General features: G+C 39.3%; 2 protein-coding genes and 1 long non-coding RNA gene across 3 annotated transcripts; all 3 read left to right on the forward strand.

Annotated features, from left to right (window-relative positions):
• The first annotated feature begins 1,172 nt into the window (after positions 1–1,172).
• On the forward strand, positions 1,173–6,157 carry LOC136446793 (uncharacterized). The gene is made up of 5 exons (XR_010757652.1): positions 1,173–1,225; positions 3,829–3,911; positions 4,242–4,293; positions 4,890–5,040; positions 6,053–6,157. It is a non-coding gene; the product is annotated as an uncharacterized lncRNA (long non-coding RNA).
• A 187-nt stretch (positions 6,158–6,344) lies between these two features.
• LOC136447654 (signal peptide, CUB and EGF-like domain-containing protein 2) lies at positions 6,345–13,984 on the forward strand. Its single transcript, XM_066446695.1, has 13 exons — positions 6,345–6,442; positions 6,878–7,054; positions 7,627–7,764; positions 8,691–8,828; positions 10,517–10,645; positions 10,787–10,900; positions 11,140–11,367; positions 12,062–12,434; positions 12,613–12,734; positions 12,837–13,001; positions 13,479–13,543; positions 13,795–13,905; positions 13,976–13,984. Exons 3-13 carry the CDS (start codon positions 7,749–7,751, stop codon positions 13,982–13,984), a joined length of 1,470 nt encoding a protein of 489 aa, XP_066302792.1. The 5' UTR covers positions 6,345–6,442; positions 6,878–7,054; positions 7,627–7,748.
• Positions 13,985–14,202: 218 nt separating this feature from the next.
• LOC136447891 (cartilage oligomeric matrix protein-like) lies at positions 14,203–15,770 on the forward strand. The gene is made up of 4 exons (XM_066447014.1): positions 14,203–14,305; positions 14,505–14,667; positions 14,853–15,033; positions 15,658–15,770. The coding sequence occupies exons 1-3, from the start codon at positions 14,237–14,239 to the stop codon at positions 15,026–15,028; spliced, it is 408 nt and encodes a 135-aa protein (XP_066303111.1). The 5' UTR covers positions 14,203–14,236; the 3' UTR covers positions 15,029–15,033; positions 15,658–15,770.
• Positions 15,771–20,312: the final 4,542 nt, after the last annotated feature.

Genomic DNA, 20,312 nt, shown 5'->3' on the forward strand with positions numbered 1-20,312 from the left:
TCGCATGTTACAGAAAAAGTGGGATCATTCGTCTCCCACTGTCTCGAAAAAAGAAGCTGAAGTCAACAAGTTAGAACTTAGTGTCAGAAGTTAAGACTAGAGTAGTCATATGTTTATATTGTTCATCATTGTCTGTCCGTCCACTCCGTGTTACATATACATGTACATGTACTTGCAATTAGCCTACGGGCAGGAATTTGCAATAAACTTTCATTATAACGACCTCTCAGTATAACCCAGTTTCACATACATGCTGCATTGTGTGGTTATAGTCCCGGTATACCTCGAACGACCTATTACACCTACATGTTAACGTGATTTATTAAACGTTGTTTGTAGCTACTATAGAGAGCGGCCTGAAGCCCCTACAGTTCTTCGTGACAACACACACACACACACACACACACACACACACACACACACACACACACACACACACACACACACACAAACACACACACACACACCACACACAAACACAAACACATACACATACACACACACACACACACACACACACACACACACACACACACACATACACGCAACTAAACACCTCAATATAAAAACTATGGCTCTCAACAATGATACTGCTGTATATATGGAAGCTTCTTGTTCTAATATTAGGGACTAATTAGTTGGCAGGTCCACCAGTGTGTTTGTCATTTGTACATCATCCATAGTATGCGTATTTTTCAATTGGAACCATCTGGAGCCTCTCATATTGCTGCATGTCCAATAACATTATTTATAAAAACACTTATCAAAATATTAATACTCATACGCAGAATTCCGACGTAAACTAGGGTAGCAATGGCCACATACTTGGACATGGGTAAATTTGATAATGCTTTAATAATAGTTGAAATGTTTGCTATTTGCTTGACACTTCAGAAATTTCCTGTTATTGCTACAGTTTCCTTAACTATTTCATAATCTTATGAAATTCACAAGGACAGTTAAGTGTTTATAACCTTCAACATCTAGCCACGGTGAGTATTGTTTTTTCTGATCGGAGAACATAACAGAAATGTAATAACTCTTCTATGATGTGGGTACTTACGTGAAGATATAAGCACACATACCATTTTCCGTGCGTTGGCATTTCCTTGTGTGTTCTACTCTTAGGAAGAGTATATAAGAATGCAATATTTCATCTTCAGCAGGAGGCTCAGTGAGAGCCAGGCGACACGGTCTTCTTCAGCTACGTCTGAGAGACATTGAGGTAAGCAATGTTCAATGGTTTTGTACATCATTTAGACCTTGATGCTTAAGAAAGACGTATAGAATTGCGTAGTTTTTTTTAAGAATAAATCCATATGTTGCACAAGTTGAAAAAAAATGTTAACGATCAAACCTTTACCTGGTTCAATGTAGTTTTCTTGTAAAGGGATAAAATAGGTTCTTTTGTAACGTTATGTCATTCATGCATGTTCGTGACATTCACAGTAAGAATAGACGAAGATTGTCTACTACCTACACCTCACATCTATCAAATCGGCTTAGCTTGGGTAACTGGTGCTAGCTTAAGATTATTTAGCAGTGTTTGACAAAAAGAGATCCTATCTGGTCTTAAGCTAAACGTAAAGGCTTCGAAGTGTGTTTTGTAGGCGCTAGGCAGTCATGTTTTATGACGCTACGATTTTAGGTGCCATGAACGTAGATACCTTTATCTTTGGGTTGCTCTCGATTTATATCAGCAACTAATTCATACACTCGATATTCCCAGCTCCGCATGAATACGGCATTGTGCGGTCATAGCACTTTGAACGACCTATTAAACCAACATTTTAACTTCACATAGCAAACTCTAGGTGTTGTTTCCAGCTATCGTGAGCGCCTACATTACTTTATGACATCGAGTTCCACATTATTATTTTGATACTTAGAAACGCACACAGACAAGCCGAATGTTTGAACGTATCTGGCAGGAGAATCTTGTTTTTTAACCATCACCTGTTGTTCTTAGTTATCAGTTCGTACACGTCTAACAGTTTGTTGGCAATTTCGTACTTGCATAGTTAGGATGAAGGTTTAATTGATTAATTGATCTACATATAATCAAGGGGAAATATTTTCTATTTGCTTTGCACTTCAAAAATTTCTTTATCTTCCGTTATTCAAAACAGCCCTGGATTGACCATTTGAAAATTTGATGAAATTCGCAAGGGCAGTTAATTACCAATTGTTTATAAACTTTAAGCTATAAAACTCGGTCACGGTAAAGATTGTTTTTCTGAGCTGATAGAAATATAGAAATGATAGAAAATGTAAAAACGCTATTATGTATATACTTAAGTTCAAACATGAATACGCATCAATTTTTACCCAGGCCTCGATAACGTTCGATACGGGTGTTGGGACCAGTCCGTATACGTACTTTACGGTAGTCCCGGGCTTCCCTAGTTAACGTTTGATTGGAATGATTCGAACTCGCTTCAAGTGCGCCGGTTGCGCCGCTGTCGAAACATTCGAATACCGGATTTGGAAGTTGGAATCGATGTTGTTACAGTTATTGTTTGTTCGAAGACACAATTTTTTCTTAACTTCTAGTGCATTGTGCATTATGTTCTTTTGTGTGGATATGACATAAATTAAATACAATACGGTGTATGTATTCGTCATCACCCTCGGTGCCGCCCCACAACCCCCCCCCCCCCCCCCCCCCGCGGGTTGGATCGCCCTCCGGCCTTCGGTTGCTCCCAGACGCGGTTGGGCCGGTACCTTGGGCGAAATGGAATACACTTTGTTGTATTCAGCATTTATAACATACGGTAGCTTATTTTACTTTACTTATACGGTAGCATATCTCATTATGTTTTACTCTGCTTTACGGTCAGGATAGAAGTGTAGCCTTTCAATGTTTGCTTTTGAGTGTCATTGACATTGTTTGACAGATTCGAAAAAAAATATTCGTTTGAAAAATTCTCCTTAGCTTGTGTGTGTGATTCAACATTCAACAGATCGGACAAAAGGCACTCCTATCTGGTTTTTAGGCTTCAAGCTGTGTTTTGCTGTAAGGTATGCTTTAAGCCGGCGTCACAATTCATGCGAGCATCGGCCGACTTTGTGATTGCCCCAAGCTCGTCGAAGTTCAAAATCGCCCGAGCGTCGACCGTATTTTCCAAAGAAAGTCTCGGGCGACGTCCGTCGAACACTGGAGACTAAACATTCACCATGAGATGGTACCATCTCTTGGACATGGACGAAGTCAGTTTCGACTTACCTGGTAAAAGGCCAATATTTGGATCAACTTTTATTTCTAAAAATCGCCCGAAGCTCGCGTAATCGACAGGACGTCGGCCGTACATCGGCAGAAAATGCACATTTGAAGCTCGCCAACACGTCGGCCGAGCTGAATTTCTTATTTGTGACGGGGGCTTTATGACACGATATTGTGAAGTTGGGGACTTCTATTATTCTGCCGTAGTGCTTCAACTTTGCATGCATTCGGTATCGCTTGGTTAATTCCTATAGTACCTCAAACTACCTATTACAGATGGAGGTATACTTTGAATATCCAACGCAAAGTGTTGCTAAATACATGTAACTATCCAGAGAGAGAAAGCACCGGCGGTACTTAAGGAGTTAGTAAAAGTGAAACTATTTGATATTTATTCTTGTGATCGAGTATTGTAATTTGGGCCTATGGGGCACTTCTTTTTTTCAATCTCGTACCAGGTACTTATCAATTAGTAAGATCACCAATATGGAAACCTTCATAGACTTTTCGAGTTGGTTGTCTTTTTGAGGGCTACGTGTTTGCCAATACTATGTTCTGAGGGTTGCCATTAGAAGTGAATAATGACATAGTGCAATACTATTCAGGCAACCCGTGTGCATTACACATCAACAAAGACGAGACCAGCTTCATGCCCGATTCCACCATGAATGTTGGGCAGAACAAGAAGGTAAAAAAAATCAGACTTCCTTTGCCACTTGGTTGAATTAATCGGTTTTATTCACGTCAACAATGTGCTCTTGTAATGTATATTAAAGCTGTTATCTTTAGTTACCACTTTTAAAATTCAACACGGAAAGAATGGACATTGTATCATAGCGTTAACATTGCAAACAAAAGCATAGACTAAAGTATGATTTTGTGTTCAAGTGTTTGATTATTGATTTGAAATACTTCTGAAGATTACCGACATGACTAACTACAAAATGTATCAGTGCATATTACCAAGAGAACCAAAGGGAATATTGGAAGAATGAATATCCTTTTTTTTAAATTTCAGATCTTCTGGGCATTTTGTGTCATTATGATGACAGTCCTTGAAACGTCCAAAGGTATGTAATTGGCTTTAGATAGAGAGAGTAAACCACCCAAAATAAACGGCTGGAAATTGTATGTATAAAGCTATTTCAATACATTATAGTGCAACATTTTGTTTGAAAATGTGTCATACATCTATATGTGTTTCCCACATGTTCTGTCAATTTGGTCTAACTTAATAGACGTCAAATTAGATTTATTTTGTACTTTTCTACAAAATTGTAATATTTGGATGGAATATTACATTCATTACAACTAAACTACGAATGTACTTTTTCCTGATCTATTCCTTACTGCAGTACGATGAGATAAGATAGTATTTAGAATGTCATATTACATAACAAATAATCTAGCGTGCCACCATGTAGCTTCTGCTGTCTATTTTTTCAAACCGCTCTTCAAATTATAGCTACCTTGTAGTTACTTGTACCTTTATCCGTTCATAAATTTGGCATCTCATCATAATTTAAGGATAACAGTCTGAAGATGGAAAAATTATGCCGCCAGACTTGCCTTTCGATAAGTCATAGATGCCTTTCGTTGAATTTCGTACATGCCCTTTTCAAGTAATTGTGATGCATAAATAATGTGTTTCTTCACCAATGCATAGCATCCACAGTGGAAATCCGAACAAGTGGCGACCATTATGCCGACTCGGACGCAACCATTGAGCTACGACTGACCTACATAACCTGGGATGGGTCAACAGGAAGTGTGACTTGCGATTTCAGTTGCGGGGGCAGTAGGTGCGGAAGGGGCGAGTAAGTACTCTAAGGAAGAACACTAATAAGATTTCTAAAGTTTAGTTACAGTTAGCAACTGATCTGATGGTTAAGTACAATATTAGAAGCTGATGACGTTTAACCCATAACGGAAGATGCACTAACATTGCACTTTTTTATGCGCTCGAACTCGAGGCGCTCCATCACTGGTTGCCAGGTAGTGGTCAGGTTTTAATGAATTAGAATTTATTATAAAGAATATATTTGGATATGAAATACATTCATACTGTTTATTAGCCCTTCATGTTCCGTGTTATAAGTGGTAAACGCTGTGAGACGTTTTCAGGAATGTTTTCAGGAATGCCTAACTTGGCACGCTTTTGTAATTTTGCTCTCTTCGGAAGTTGTGTGATGAAGTTAAGAAAACATGAATAAGGCTTATACTCTATGATAATCTAGCTTTCTTTTGACCAGAAGATTATGCACATTTCTCACGTGATGTGAGAAGGACTATATCTAGCGCATCCCAGCTCATGTTTTGACGGGAACGAGGCCACTACGCATTAGATGCGCGGTCCGACGTACGTAGTGAATGCGGCCCGACTAACAAAATCATTAAGGACATAGGACACCCACCGCTTACATCAACAACACTACGTCTAGTTATTAGCACATATCCTCGTCATCTTTGTATTTAGTTTATTTTTCATAGACGGTAGCAATCACCTGTTAGAGCGTTACAAATCTCTGGACCTCGCTGTGTGTTAAATCGTTCCGCCACCATCGCGGCCAAAAAAAGGCGGCAAAACAACATCTCCAGACGACAGCGATGCTTACGTTGTTTTTCTTTGGTCGGGTGTCTACTCTACAAACGCAAAGACACAGATTTTTTGCGTTTTATGAAGTTATATTTCTGATCTGTATAATAGTTGTGTGTGTTTTGCACAGGTCGTACACCTAGAGGCGCGGGCCATCTCTACGCAGTGACCCTCTATTCAGCGCTTTTCTCTTTCTTATTTGAACTTATTATATCCATCTGAACATGTTTCAGTACCAACACAGCTTCCTGTGGAAATTTCAACGGGCTTCTGACAAGGGTGTATTTTAAAAACAAGGGCGGAGGGGCTTTTCCGAGCTGGAAAATTGATTGGGTAAGTATTGTACAACATGTGTGTGTGTGTGTGTGTGTGTGTGTGTGTGTGTGTGTGTGTGTGTGTGTGTGTGTGTGTGTGTGCGTGCGTGCGTGCGTGCGTGTGTGTGTGTGTGTGTGTGTGTGTGTGAAGCGGAATCAACACGGTAAGTTTCATTCTACCATAACGATTGTTCTATTCTCTGCAGACAAGAGTGCGCAACAGTGCAAGTGGACACGACTACGAGTTCGATGTACCCGGTGCCACATGGGTCAACCATCCTGGAGGAACTGCAGACAGGGCTGTTCGAAGTATGAATGATATAACGGCAGACAATACTTAACGCTAAGTGATGTAAATAATTTCACCTCACGCAAGATTAAATGCTGGTCTCACTAGAAGAATACGGGTCTACGTAGTTAGACTAAAGCAAATTTCAACACTGTCTAGATAACAAAAAAAACTCTGTTTTAAAGTACTTTTTAATCTACCAAAGTGTTATATGGCACAAATATGGGTTTAAATAGGCCTTCCCCACCATGATTCTGGTGGATTCTATCTATTTGGCACAAGGCACGACCGGCGCCATCTTTCATCCCAATGAAATAAACCAATTTTAGTACCAGGCACATCTTTGCAGAAATATACAGTATAATTGCAAAATGCAAAACAAATTCCTTAACTGGAATACTCCATTAGGCATATTATAAATCTCTAAAGACTATTTGTTATGATAAATATTTCAGCCGGACCGTGTTCCCAGCCACCAGCTCCCAGAAATGGATACTACAGCGGCGGAACGAGTCACAACAGCCTTGGGTACTCACGGTGCAACTCCGGGTACGGACTGACGTCGTCTGACAGGAGCTACGTTTGCGTTGGAGGTCACCGATACCCAACTTACCCACAAGTGACATGCATTGGTAAATTGATATCAAACTGTTCTTAAATCAAACATTTGGCTTTCATTAACGTAATGTACTTTTTGTGCATGTGGTAAGGCATTCGGGCCAAATTATGACGAATGGTTAATTAGCCAATTTATCTTACTTCTTAAACCAATAATTGAGCTGACTATTTATCATGCATTCATGTCAATTGTATTATACACCTTGGGTTTTCTGTGCAGCGTGCGCGGCTTTAAAATCATTTATTTTGGAATTTGTATTATTTGCAGACAAAAAAATTGTATATTTTTGCTCCTGTGTCGTCATATCTAAATGACCTGAAATTTGGTATGAAAGTTGCTATGACATGTTCGCAGGACTTCATTCACATTTTTGGCTTCGATAAATTTGAATCATCTATTTTTTAAAGATTTTGATACAACTTTCGAATTACTTTGATGTATCCTACAACGAACGCTCATTTCATTGAAAGAATAACAAAAGTTCCTTGCTCCCAACTTGGTACGTAGAAACACATTATCAAGCTTGTCAGTCTATCCTGAAATCATTGAGACGTGTGACGATTTTGTTTATTGTTTTATTTTCAGACATAAATGAATGCCTTCCCAATTATGGAAAGGGCCCCTGTGACCGTATCAATGGCTTCTGCACAAATACTGTCGGAAGCTACTGGTGCTCGTGTAAGGTCGGATATGAACTGGAATACGACATGCACACCTGCAAAGGTAATGGGATATTGCAAAAATGACCATTTAGTTTAAGAAGCCTTTAGATACCTAACAGACACATAACGTTAAGTTCAGTTATCTTTGATACAGGCGTGAAAATTCTGGCCTCGAAAATATTATCTTGTCATGAACAATAAGGTGTTTGGCTACAGTGAAGACGGATAAAGCCCCGGTTACACATAGCCAAACCCAACCTTCCCCCGACCATGGTTAGAAGTGGTTCTGGAGCTATGTCGGCCGGTGTTTGGCTGTGCCAGTCGATTCTGCTGTAGACAGGGTGTCTGGAATGGGTTGGCTTGTGGTCGGTTGTTAGTCGGGAGTAAGTCAGCAGTCAAATTTGAACCTTAACCACGCAATAACCAATACTGACTTACTCTCAACTAGTTTCCAACCTACCCATGACTCATCCTGAATGACAAATTTCTGCTAGCTCATTTCCAGCTTATGTGACGTCACTACTTCCAATACGTGGGTGAATCATCCTTGACATTCACACCACCGACATTTAGTCAAAATCAACGAAAAACTCTAAAAGCCAAAAATGACACACGGGCTGGCTACACAAATGACCAACTGTAAAAAGGAAAACATCAGCAAAAAGTGTATCTATTAGCCCAAAGAAGGTCCAGAGAGCCTGAAATGGAGGCTACACAGCCCAGTATAATCTTTCGGCGGCGACTGACTGACAGTATTTCGCTTGGCTACTTATATCCGCCAAAGCCTAGTCCAACACATATACTTCCTTTTTGGGCCCAACCACAAAGTACTACAGCATTCTTTTCAGTCGCAAAATGTCAGAATGTAATTTCTTTAACTGATGCGATGCACTATGATGATAAGTAATTAACATTGAACCAGCTTTTTGTAAAGAATTTCTTTTTCTACATGTGACCAGTATTTGATCGTTTGTGCAATTATTCCAGATGTGGATGAGTGTGAGGACTATGATGGGCAAGGTCCGTGTGACTATTACAACGGCGTCTGCCTGAATTCTCTGGGAAGTTACCGCTGCCTGTGCAAGCTCGGATTTGAGCCGAAGGAAGACCAGCACGAGTGCAAAGGTATGTAATGATATAGGCACGGGGGTTACGGTCTAAAAATCCTTTAACCAAATTAGACGATGGATGGCTTTGGGGGCCACGCCAACTTCGTCACAGAACGCATAAAAGCTGCTTGATAACGCTCTAGCCATCAAACTTGGTGACTTTTCCTTAAATTTACTTGGCAATAATTTCAGTAGAAAGTTAAAATATTTTCGTGTTGCAATGGCAATGGGTTTCTGATAGCATATTTTACAAAATTCGCTAGTTCAGGTTTCAATAATCTAGTTTTAGGTTTTCTTGCTAAACCACAATTTTTTCTTACATTAATTACATCTAATGTCATTCAATGTAACTTTTATGATTCAATATTCATAAGTTATGCCAATTAGGTAATGTTATTTGTCAAAATCCGAAATGACGGACCAAATCATTAGCTTTGGTACAACGAGGGTATTGTCCTTGAAATTCGCCACTAGAGTCCATTCCGAGTCACCGCGAGGGTTTTATCATAATATTTGTAATCATTTTGAAAAATTTCTTATAAAAGAATGTCTGACTGACAATAGTTCTACATTTTTCTAAAAGATCATATACAAAAATATGAATTCATTTGAATTTGATTAGATAATTTAGAAATATTTTGAAAATAACTGCGCAAAAACCTCTTTATTTGTAATAATTTTTAAACATCTATGTGATTATTTACCTTCTAGAAATATTAACAGAAAATGGTAGAAAATGCTTGACAATGGTAGAATGGTGATTGCCCCCATAAAAGTAGGTGCTAATCTGGCCCTTCTGTCTACCTTTGTACATCTTTAGGCTTCACTGCAGGACACTGTTGGGTCCTTTGTGGAAAGCATTCTTCCCTAAACTTCGCAAGGATGTGTGAATTACTTTCTTCCCTGCCCTCTGACCTATTTATAGAGATGTTACAAATAATGGTTGAAAATGGTAAGAAATTGTAAATAATTGTAAATAATGGTAGAATGCTGTTACCATTATTTAGAAACCATTGTAAATATCATATTCTACATCATGAATATTTCTTAAGTTGTAGAAAACTTAAGAAATATTTAGAAAGTTGAAATCACATTCAAAATTTTTCAAAAGTATCAAATCTCTTACACAAATAATAACAATAACTTGAAAATAGTTCTAAATTATGACAATAACAACCCTCGTGGTGACTTGGAATGGACTCTATCTTCTATCCTTTTTTAAAGAAAAAACAAAACATTCAAATGAATTCATTCAATTCGAACGTTATTAGTTTATTTAGCATCGTGTTTGGGGGCTATTTGTGGGGAAAAAATATCTTTGAACATTTAAGATGGCGGAATGAAGATGGCGAGTCCCAGCTGATAGAATTAAAATATATATTTGACGTCATTGCTATTGCTATAGACAACATTAGACTAAGCAGACTTCATATTCTGTAAGACACCCGTTTTTAGGAAAATTCTATTTTACGAGAGTTAACGTAAGAAAATATCGGCCTGAATGGGGTTAAAACATAACTGTTTGTATGTAAACGCGAATGTTTCTTTTAGATTAATATCATCAAGAAAATTCAAGCTTATATTTATTATGAAATGCAATTTTTACCCTTGACCCCCTCTTATTTGACCTCCAAACGTGTTGAAGATTTGGACCTTGCATAGAGAGTTACTACTTTTCATGCTGCCATTCTGTTGTCTTGCCAGATGTTGATGAGTGTCTGGACAACGGTGGAAGAGGGTCGTGTGACCACATCTGTACCGACATGTTGGGGAGCTACCGCTGCTCTTGTAGAGACGGATACGAGCTGAGCGCTGATGGCTTCTCCTGTGTCGGTACGCATTTCGTTGTGCAAAATTGAATGACAACAACATTCTACTAAATTACAATTCTATGATGTGGATATTGAATTCTTGGAAACGTCATATGATTTATCAGATATTTGTGGGGTTTTTTTTCCAACTCTACTCATCTAGATGCTGATGACTGCCAATCCAACCCTTGTGAAAATGGAGCAACCTGCCATGATGGAAACAGAACCTACACCTGCCAATGCCCAAGCGGATTCAACGGCGACAACTGTGAATTCGGTAGGACATTGTGCATATTTCCATGTTCATTTTCTTTGACCATGCCCCATGGTGAATCACTGCATACCACTAGTATGTCAACTAATAATGACGCTCTATTTGTATTTCAGTATGCATGTCCATGTACATCTGGTGGTGTACTGGGACCATCGGAAGTAAGCTTCCTGCAACACAAACATAATGAGTACAATACATTCGACGTTCTTGTATATCGAAAATAATCAAATCCATTCTCGCAGCCCCATGCAGTGAGGACTTCACACCGCCTGAGCACGGGTCTGCCACGTGCGCGGATGTTTCCACCGGCGGAAGATTCTGCACTGTCGCTTGCAACACCCAGCATGACTTCGCCTGCCGACCAGCGGACGGATACAGCTGTGACCTGGAAGGCCAGTGGCACCTGCTCGGTCGTTCGGAGTGTGCCGCTGATGACCTGCCTGAAGATGCACCATGGCCGGACTGTTCTAGTAGGTTGCATTTATAAGAATCCGTTAGACATATATTCTGAGATATCTTACGGGACACGCAAATCAACAATTCCTGAATCGGAATGTTTCCCGATATGCTGTGTCGAAATTCCTGTTTGGAAAATGTTCTAATACGCGAAATGTGTACACTCAAAATGCCTCTTGGATACATGGCGGACGACAAACTGTCTGAAATGTAGCATGTTTGATGTTACGGATATGCTACATTTCAGGCCGAAAAGGCTCCGTATGTATCATTGGGAAAACAAAATATTTGGGCAATATTCGGAAACTAAACTGCAGCATATCTGGGTACGAATATGCCGCGACAAAACGTTTCCGTTTCCTACTATAGACATTTATCGGTATAGTCTGGCTGTCCGCAGCAGAAAAAAGTTCGAATACGAATATCTAAAACTCAAAATATTCGGGTAATATTTGGAAAAGAAAAATCGTTCCAAAATTGGAGGTTGGACTTAATTCCGTTCTAGTACAACACATGGATGTCTGTCAAGCGTGAAATGAAACGTAAAAACAATTTGATTTTTTCTCAAATCATGTTAGACAGCAACACATATACACGATTACTTGTTATTCTGATGAATTGAATTGTAATAACACAGTCACAGCTTCCAGCTTAAAGAGCAGCTTTACCTGTGGATGTGGTACATGTCCCTGTTAACATTTTTTTCAGGGAGACGTTTGGCGTGGATGTCTCAGATGACGAATCAAGTTGATTTCTATTACAACGGAGACTGCCAAAGCAACGATGCCGACATCATCCAGATGTTTGAGCGTCTTTTCAACAGCCTTGGTGCAGCAGCAACCTCGGGATCGGGAAGGTGCAACATTGAGAACATCAACGTCACCTGTGGTGAGTCCGTTCGCTTCTCATCAGCAAACAAAAACGCCCGATCTGGCCCGGGTTTCGTCGTCGAGTTCGATGTCGTCGCCGAAAGCACCTCGCTACCTGACCAGATCACTCCTGGGGATCAGACCGACTTGATGTACCTTTTAGGAGACGTTTCTTTTGAGATTCAAGACAAGATTGCTTCCGGAAAGTTCAGGTATGCTTATTTAATATTGGAAGCGTTATTTTTGTTGCAAATAACTCCTCTAGATGTAGAACTGTAATATTTATATTGACATTTTTTTTTGCTAGGCTAACAGTTTTAAAACATTTTCTTATCTAATTGGACGAATGCTATGGTGTAAATCAAGCACATGGCTGTATTCATTTTACAGCATGACAATTGCTGGCAAAGTTGCAGAAGCAGCATCCTACACGATGACAACTACGCCGGCGTTTAAGACAGACTGCCAAGATGGACAGATGACCGTGGCTGAGAATTTCATAGCTTACTGTCGTAAGTATCACCTGCTTCTGTAATTACAAAATATGTTGTCATATTCATCGAAGCAAGCAAAAAATATGTATACTTATCATGATGTTTTGCTTTCAAACACAGTTGACTGCCCGGAGGGAACCTACAAGCCGGCCAACAGCACAAACTGTGTGAAGTGTGACTACCAGGAATACCAGGATGAGGAGGGACAGTCTTCCTGCAAGTCTTGTCCTGCTGGAACAAACGCCGTCTTCAGGGGGGCTAAGAACATCACGGACTGTATCCCCCGTATGTAGTCAATTTTCATATTCTGCAAGATCTAGACACTTGTACTGAAAATATCATAACTGAAATTACCACATTTATCGACACATGCACTTAAGCCCCTATCTCATTGGACCTGCGTTGGCAGCGTTTCAATCCATATAGCTTTTATTTGTAAAGCTATTCATAAAACCAAAGGGACAGAACTCCATGCTTTTCTCATACTTAATATTCTTTCGAAATCCATACAATTTACAAAACAGACGCGTTACTGCGTCCTAAACAGGAGTTGTGTTACCCTCGACGTTATAAAGATAATGCCATGCAAAACGTACACGTATGATTAAAGCGACAACAAGACACACTAAGCGTAAAACAAATTCGTTGAGCGCTTCGTGAAATCACCCGAACGTATGAAGGTCGCCAACGTACCGCGGGTCTAGTGAGATAGGCATCGGCTCTTAAGATATCCATAATAATTTCTTCATTTCTTTTGTCCAGAGTGTGTTGGCGATGAGGCACCATGTGCATACTGTGTGCTGGTTAGTGGGGCCTTCCGCTGCAAGGTTAGTTTTTGAGATTACGCTTAACCAGTTTAAATGAAGTTACATCCTCATCTTCATCCTGGCGAGGTACGTAGTCCCTCAAATAGACACGACTCTCAGCATCATACACACCCGGTCTTTCAGTGTGCATCCTGCATCTTTGGAATGCAGTGTTAACAGCATTACTGTAGAGACTGCAATCAACTGTATCTATGGGGCATATCGTTATCTTTAAAGGTCTTTTAGATATTTGTATTGCTATATCTCTCCAGTGCACTAGCGGCTGGGCAGGCTCGATTGATGGTCTGGTCTGTGGACGTGATGACGACATGGACGGCTTCTCTGATGTCCCAATCTCATGTGGGAATGAGACCTGCATCATGGTAAGTGAACGGAAATGGTATCATAACCTATGCATATCATGGTAATGCTACATATCATTGATATGTGCAGCATTCTTGATGACAATGCAATAAGACCAGCGAATAGCTATTTTTCAAAATAATTTTTAATGAAGAGTTATCTGAAACAAACTTTGCCAAAAGATATCTAGAGACGAACGTTGAATGGTGGGCATGGCGATCGTCTTGACTATGTAGGGCTTGAGCCATGCTCTTTGGAGTCTCCATAGTTTTTGCTTTGTTAACGAGATATGCTTTTGTCGCTTATGTCCAGGACAACTGCCCTAGAACCCACAACCCTGACCAGCTGGACATGGACGGTGATGGGAAAGGAGACGTTTGTGACGAGGACACTGACGGTGATGGAGTCCTAAACGACCAGGTAACTACCACTTACGCAATTGCCTAATTCCTCTCAGTTATCTATAGTAACTAGAGAATGATGAGTAAATTGACTAATGATAAAGGTTTTCTTACTGGTATAGCTTAAACTAATATATGTTGTTCTTCTGACTGATAATCTGCAAAGTTACCTTTGAAAGTATTGTTTCCACTCCATTGCATTATCTGTATGATTCCAGGACAACTGTCCGCTGATCCCCAACCCTGACCAGATCGACTCGGACGGTGATGGAGTTGGCAGCATGTGTGACAACTGTGTCTCCACTCCCAACCCTGACCAGGCCAACAGTGACGACACCGAGGCTGGGGATGCTTGTGAGGCAGCACTGGAACAGGTCATAGGTGAGCTGAACGTTTGCTCGTAACTGAATTGATCATAGTGGGTGATGTTTAGACGACCCTAGTGTGTGTGTGTGTGTGTGTGTGTGTGTGTGTGTGTGTATGTGTGAGAGAGAGAGAGAGAGAGAGAAAGCAACAAACATTGAAGATTGTCAAAAGAGCCAAGTTATTGATATTCTCTTTCACAGCTAAGCTCTGCGAGAATCAGCCTGACGGGACCTTCCTCTCCCACCCGTACGACTGCTCCATGTACGTCCAGTGTCACCAGACGGGACATGACGCCGTGTTCAACTGTGGCGGCGGCACCCGTTGGAGCCAGGAACTGCTCACTTGCGCTAGTCCGCATCTGGTCATTTGCGACTAAGGAAGGTGGGTACATTACAAATGACAAGGCTTTGATTTGGTTTTAGATTTTATCAGAGTTGCATCAGTGCAACACAAGTGGGACACAGGTAGCTATTACTGGTGTCGTGACCCACACACATAACATACCAGTTTTTTAAACACTTTGAACAGTCGTGTTAAGTGTCTTTTTCCCGAGGGCACAACATCGGTGGCGTCAGGGGATTCGACCCCGGGACCGCTGAGTTCAGGCCGAAAACCCCGCCGTTACGCCACACGACGCCACGGCTAAGATAAACCTGTCATTAGTGTTCAGTGTTTTAGGGAAACAATATTCACATGTTATCATCTGTTGCAGCCAAACAATATTAAAGCATGTAAATTCTAAACGAAGAACCAACCGCAAACATTTGTCATGGTCAAAAGATGAAAAAGTCAGTAGACCAATATACTGACGTTGCCACATCTCAATATGAAAAAAAACCGATTTATCTTGTGTCATAATTAATCATCAATATTTCCAACATCGACTTTATTTAATTCAGCGAAAGGCGTTACCAAAATTCCACATCTATAATTATTATTTCAATGTATCTAGATATCACAATGATAGAAATATACATTAATTTGTGCTGTTCTCATTTGTTACAGACAAGACCAACAAGACAGACGAACCCAAACGGACACACGAGAAAAGCATCTATCTGCAACTCTGCTCATCTTTCTGCACTAGTACAAAGACGCAACGCTACCAAGGCAACCACAAGAAAATACAACTGCTCGCTTGCTTGTTTTTCCTTTTAAATACTAATAAAGAGCTTTACTTCAAAATCTGAAATCGTCCTAGTTGTGTCTTTATTGTTTCATTCATGATAGATTCAGAATTAGTATTATGCACGTCGAATTCGAAAGAAAGAAGTGGAAAATTGTGTTAGAAAGTTAATGGCAGTTGGGATGAGAATGCAATTGGTACATGAAACAAAAAAAGCAAACTTACAGCACCATATGTTATTCAGAACCTTTTTTCTACCATGTACTTCCCAATGTTTTCCCCTCCCTCGCTCTGTCTGGCAACAACGAGAATGACCTGTAATTGACCTTTTTTCCCCGAGAAAAGTGATCCTGAAGAAGTTGCTCGCCATTTTGTCCAAATAAACCCATGCATAAAGCGCACATGTAAAAAAAATATATATAAGAGGGGAGGGGGCAAAAGTCGGTGGCAGGGACAAGTTAAACGTGGCTACGTGGCCTGGCCTTTTCATCGCTCCTTTTCATTTTCTCATAAACCTGAATATCAATTGATACATCTTGCCTCAGTGAAATGGAGATTACTAACTACATGGGAAATATCATATAAAAACTAGCAGGAGGTTTAGAAACTATGACACAGGTGTGTTTGCCCTTCCGACAGCCAAGTACCCAGTCAATGAATCTGATGGCAGCATCCTTATCCCGGAAAACTCATCTGTGCTGTAACATCTTATCTCGGTGTGGGGATGTGTAGAAAGCCAGGGAGAATAGAAATATATCAGATACTTGTTTAACGTCAACTCACCGGGTAACCTAAGACCACATTAGAAATGTATTATGAAAGCTTTCTCGTGGATACTCATTTTTTTAACACTGGAATATGAAGTGTGTACATCTTAAAGATTACTAATGTTGCATTTAGTTATCTCTTAATGGTCACTTCTAAATATAAATATCAACAAACTACATGATACTTACATGTATCTGCTAGGTAGAGAAATGATCATGTCATTGGATTCTTTATCGAGTAATCAGTTACATAGAAACCGTAAGATTATCAAGAACTCGATATGAATGATCGCCATCCAAAAGTAGTCAGAGTGAATATATTTGTTCTATTTTCCGGGCCACAGGAAAGATCTATCTATGTTGCTACTACTGCTGCAATCTGCGAGTCAGAATAACCCGAAGGGACATTGCAGACTATCGGACAAATGTTGACTAGTTAAGGTCCCAGAACTGTATTTATGCGTGACCCCGGGCCCCGTGGCCTATAGTTGTTGTATGTCAAAGTACTTGATCATGTTAGATATTGTTCATAAGTTTGGAATATAACGTTGTTGTAAAATACGATATGGGACGTATGGGAAAAGAATAGTAATGTAGCTTTATACGGACTTGTGAACAAAATGAAGACAATGAGTGTTTTAAAACGCCGTCATTTACAATAAAGACTTGATTAACGTTTCTGCATAATGTTGACTGAAAACAGATGGATAGCTACCTGCTCCTGATCAGTTTGCAAAAACCACTAACTGGAATCCCCATGGTCAAAGTAAAAAGTTTATAGTATACATGGAAAAAGATGGCCTGATGCTTGATATCCAGGTCGGTCCGAACTTATAAAAATCATGTGTGACCTTTTGTATTGCAAACATCTGTTTAATCTCATCTTGCTAAATGTTTCGCAGTTACTTTGTTCTACCATTAATTCAAATTTTCATATTTCAATATACCTGTGTCCTTGGTATTCATAAACCAATTAGATACTCCATGTAATTTTCTGCCAGGACTTTGAAAGTTCAATTTACCTCTAGAAGCAAAATATTTTAAGCAAAATCCACCGTCTGAAAGGAAATAAGAATTGTGGTACACAGTGTTTTGGGGGTCTGGTAATTTTTCATTGTATGCATGGCTTAAAACATCTGGAGCCCATGATATTGCCACATGTTCCACTGGTTAGAATATTTATTCTTAAAGGGGCCAGGGTCTAGGATTTACAATATTAGAAATGGCTATCCAGGATATACACTGGCTATGAGATGATACCATGAAACAACTCTCCGTTTTATTAAAACAAGAGCTTTTAAAAAAAGCTGGCGTTTCGGCTACGTTTATGAGTGTGAATTGTCTTTTCCCTTTACTTGAAGTAAAATCTGCCAGAGGAAGTCACTCAATGGCTGTTCAGTCTATAAGAAAAATTGTCATTTTGGGAAATGAGTACTGTTTTAATAGAGAAAGGCAGATTGGGGAAAGCAATTTTGAAGTTACGTCACTTAACTTAAGTGCTTTTGAAAAAGCTGGTCTTGGCCTACAACTTGTACTTATTTGTAAAATCTATAATAGGCTCATTATAAAAGCTATCAATGTAATTATGTACATGGCACGCAATAAAACATAAAATTTGAAAAAGCACCATTGAATCATCAGCACTATGGTAATTAAGTGAAATAGAAGTTCATAACAGCTAAGGTTCTATCTAAAATGACTACCAAATGTCAAACAAATCAACAGCTACCTCATCCGTATTATTATGGTTTCCGCATTTACAACATTTCTTCCTTATTTTCCTGGGTAATTTTGCTAAAATTCATGAAAATTCCCATAGTTTTGTGCCGAGGGGCGCCACTTTCCACGTCCGTGTTGTCTGAATGAAGTCGATACTGAACAATGGAGCATTTGCTACTGTAACAAAGAATCGCTGTTTTGCAAACAACATCAAGAGCCTCTGTTTACATCGGGGATAGAAGTTTAGTGGCGAGTGTTTTGCAAGAATCATCTTACCGCGCATAGGAGCCGCTGCACGGTATTTTCCATTACAATGAACAGAAAAATTCGAATGCCGGGTTTGGAATCTATGAAGTCCTGTTCATAAGACAAAGGCCTTGTATATATTAAATGAATATTTAAAAATAACAAATATAAAATATTTCTTTATTTATTAATGAAAAAAACTGATATTCATAAATATGATATTGATAGATTAATATAATATCAATATATATTTTTGATATTCAATATCTAAAAAGAAAAAAAAATCCATGCACGGCGAACCCGGATCTTCTGGGTCCGAAGCGCTTCGCGTTGCCAGATCGGCCAAGCTGCGGTACGTAACTGAATATTCTGGACGTAATACTATAACCTCACTATATGGTATCATTTATGCCGATTTTTGGTCGTTTTCTTGACGAAATCATTTTTTTTCTTCTGCAATCTTGTGGAATAGATGTAATATGGTAATTTTTCAGGATATCAAAGTCCGAAACCACAATGCAATGATATTTCCGAACAGTTGTAGCAGTTACATGCGGTCGCCGTCCTGTGTCACATGCAAATCTAGCCTGCCTGCCTTTTCGTGCTCTCTTGCCATATAAGGCAACGGCTATACAAGGATTTGAGAACGTATTGCCATATAAGGTCTTATTGTGTGCGACACAGTGTTGAACCAAGCTTCCCTGGTTCCTTCCTTGAAGGTAAAAGCCAGGACAATGCGTTCCGGCGCGCATGCGCCGAAACGCAAAAATACCGCGGGCTTTTTGTATCTCTACATATATTCTACAACTATGTATAGACACTAGTGATAGAAATTTTCATACGAAAACGTTAATCTATAGGTAGGTCACAGAGTGCAGTGGCTGCATATCTGGTACTCCGTACGTAAATACATATCGTAAAACACTTTTGATATTTTCTATTGGAAACATCTGGAACCTCTTAATTTGCTGCATGTCCCATAAAAGTTTGATAAACACTAATAATAAAAAGGTACATGCTGAAGCTCGAAGTTCCAATGTATCATAGAATTGCAGTTTTCACATACTTGGTATCAAGGAAGTAGGTTCATTTGATCTACATCTTTTAATAATAGTTGAAATGTTTTCTATTTGATTGACACTTCATACACTTCCGTCATCTTATTTCAAAACAGCTCTAGATTGACTACCTCCTAATCTTATAAAATTTGCAATAACAGTTAAGTGTTTTGTTAAACTCTAACATAAGTACTCCTTTTCCTAGCTGAAAACATATTAAAAATATAATAACTTTACTATTATATTGTGCTTATGTTGAAGATATAGGCACATACACCATTTTCCATACGTTGGCATTTCCTTGTATGCTCTACTCTTTAAATTGAGTATATATATATGGATATTTTTCTCTAACGGCAGAAGGCTCGGTAACAGGGCCATTCTGTCTTCGGCTACTTCTACGAAGAAGTGAGGTAAGAAATGTTCTACTAAATCGTTTTATGTATATCTAACGTAATATCTTAACTGGCTATTAGGTAGTTGTATGGCCTGCATGACTTTAATTTCATGTATGATAAATGAAAATATTTTATATCGTCTCGTAATTTTTCTATATGAACAAGATTGAGATGGGCCGAGGCGATTGAAAGATGATCAAAAAGTTTGCAGAACGCTGATTGATTGATGGTTTATATAGTCGAGAGGTATTCTTTTACAATGAAGTGTCTTTTATACAATTTCTTATGGACGTTATGTCGCATTTTATGTATGATGTAGCTTGCTCGTCTTTATTTATTGAGAGGT

This window comes from Branchiostoma lanceolatum, chromosome 13, assembly GCF_035083965.1.
Source record: "Branchiostoma lanceolatum isolate klBraLanc5 chromosome 13, klBraLanc5.hap2, whole genome shotgun sequence".
Taxonomy (NCBI): domain Eukaryota; kingdom Metazoa; phylum Chordata; class Leptocardii; order Amphioxiformes; family Branchiostomatidae; genus Branchiostoma; species Branchiostoma lanceolatum.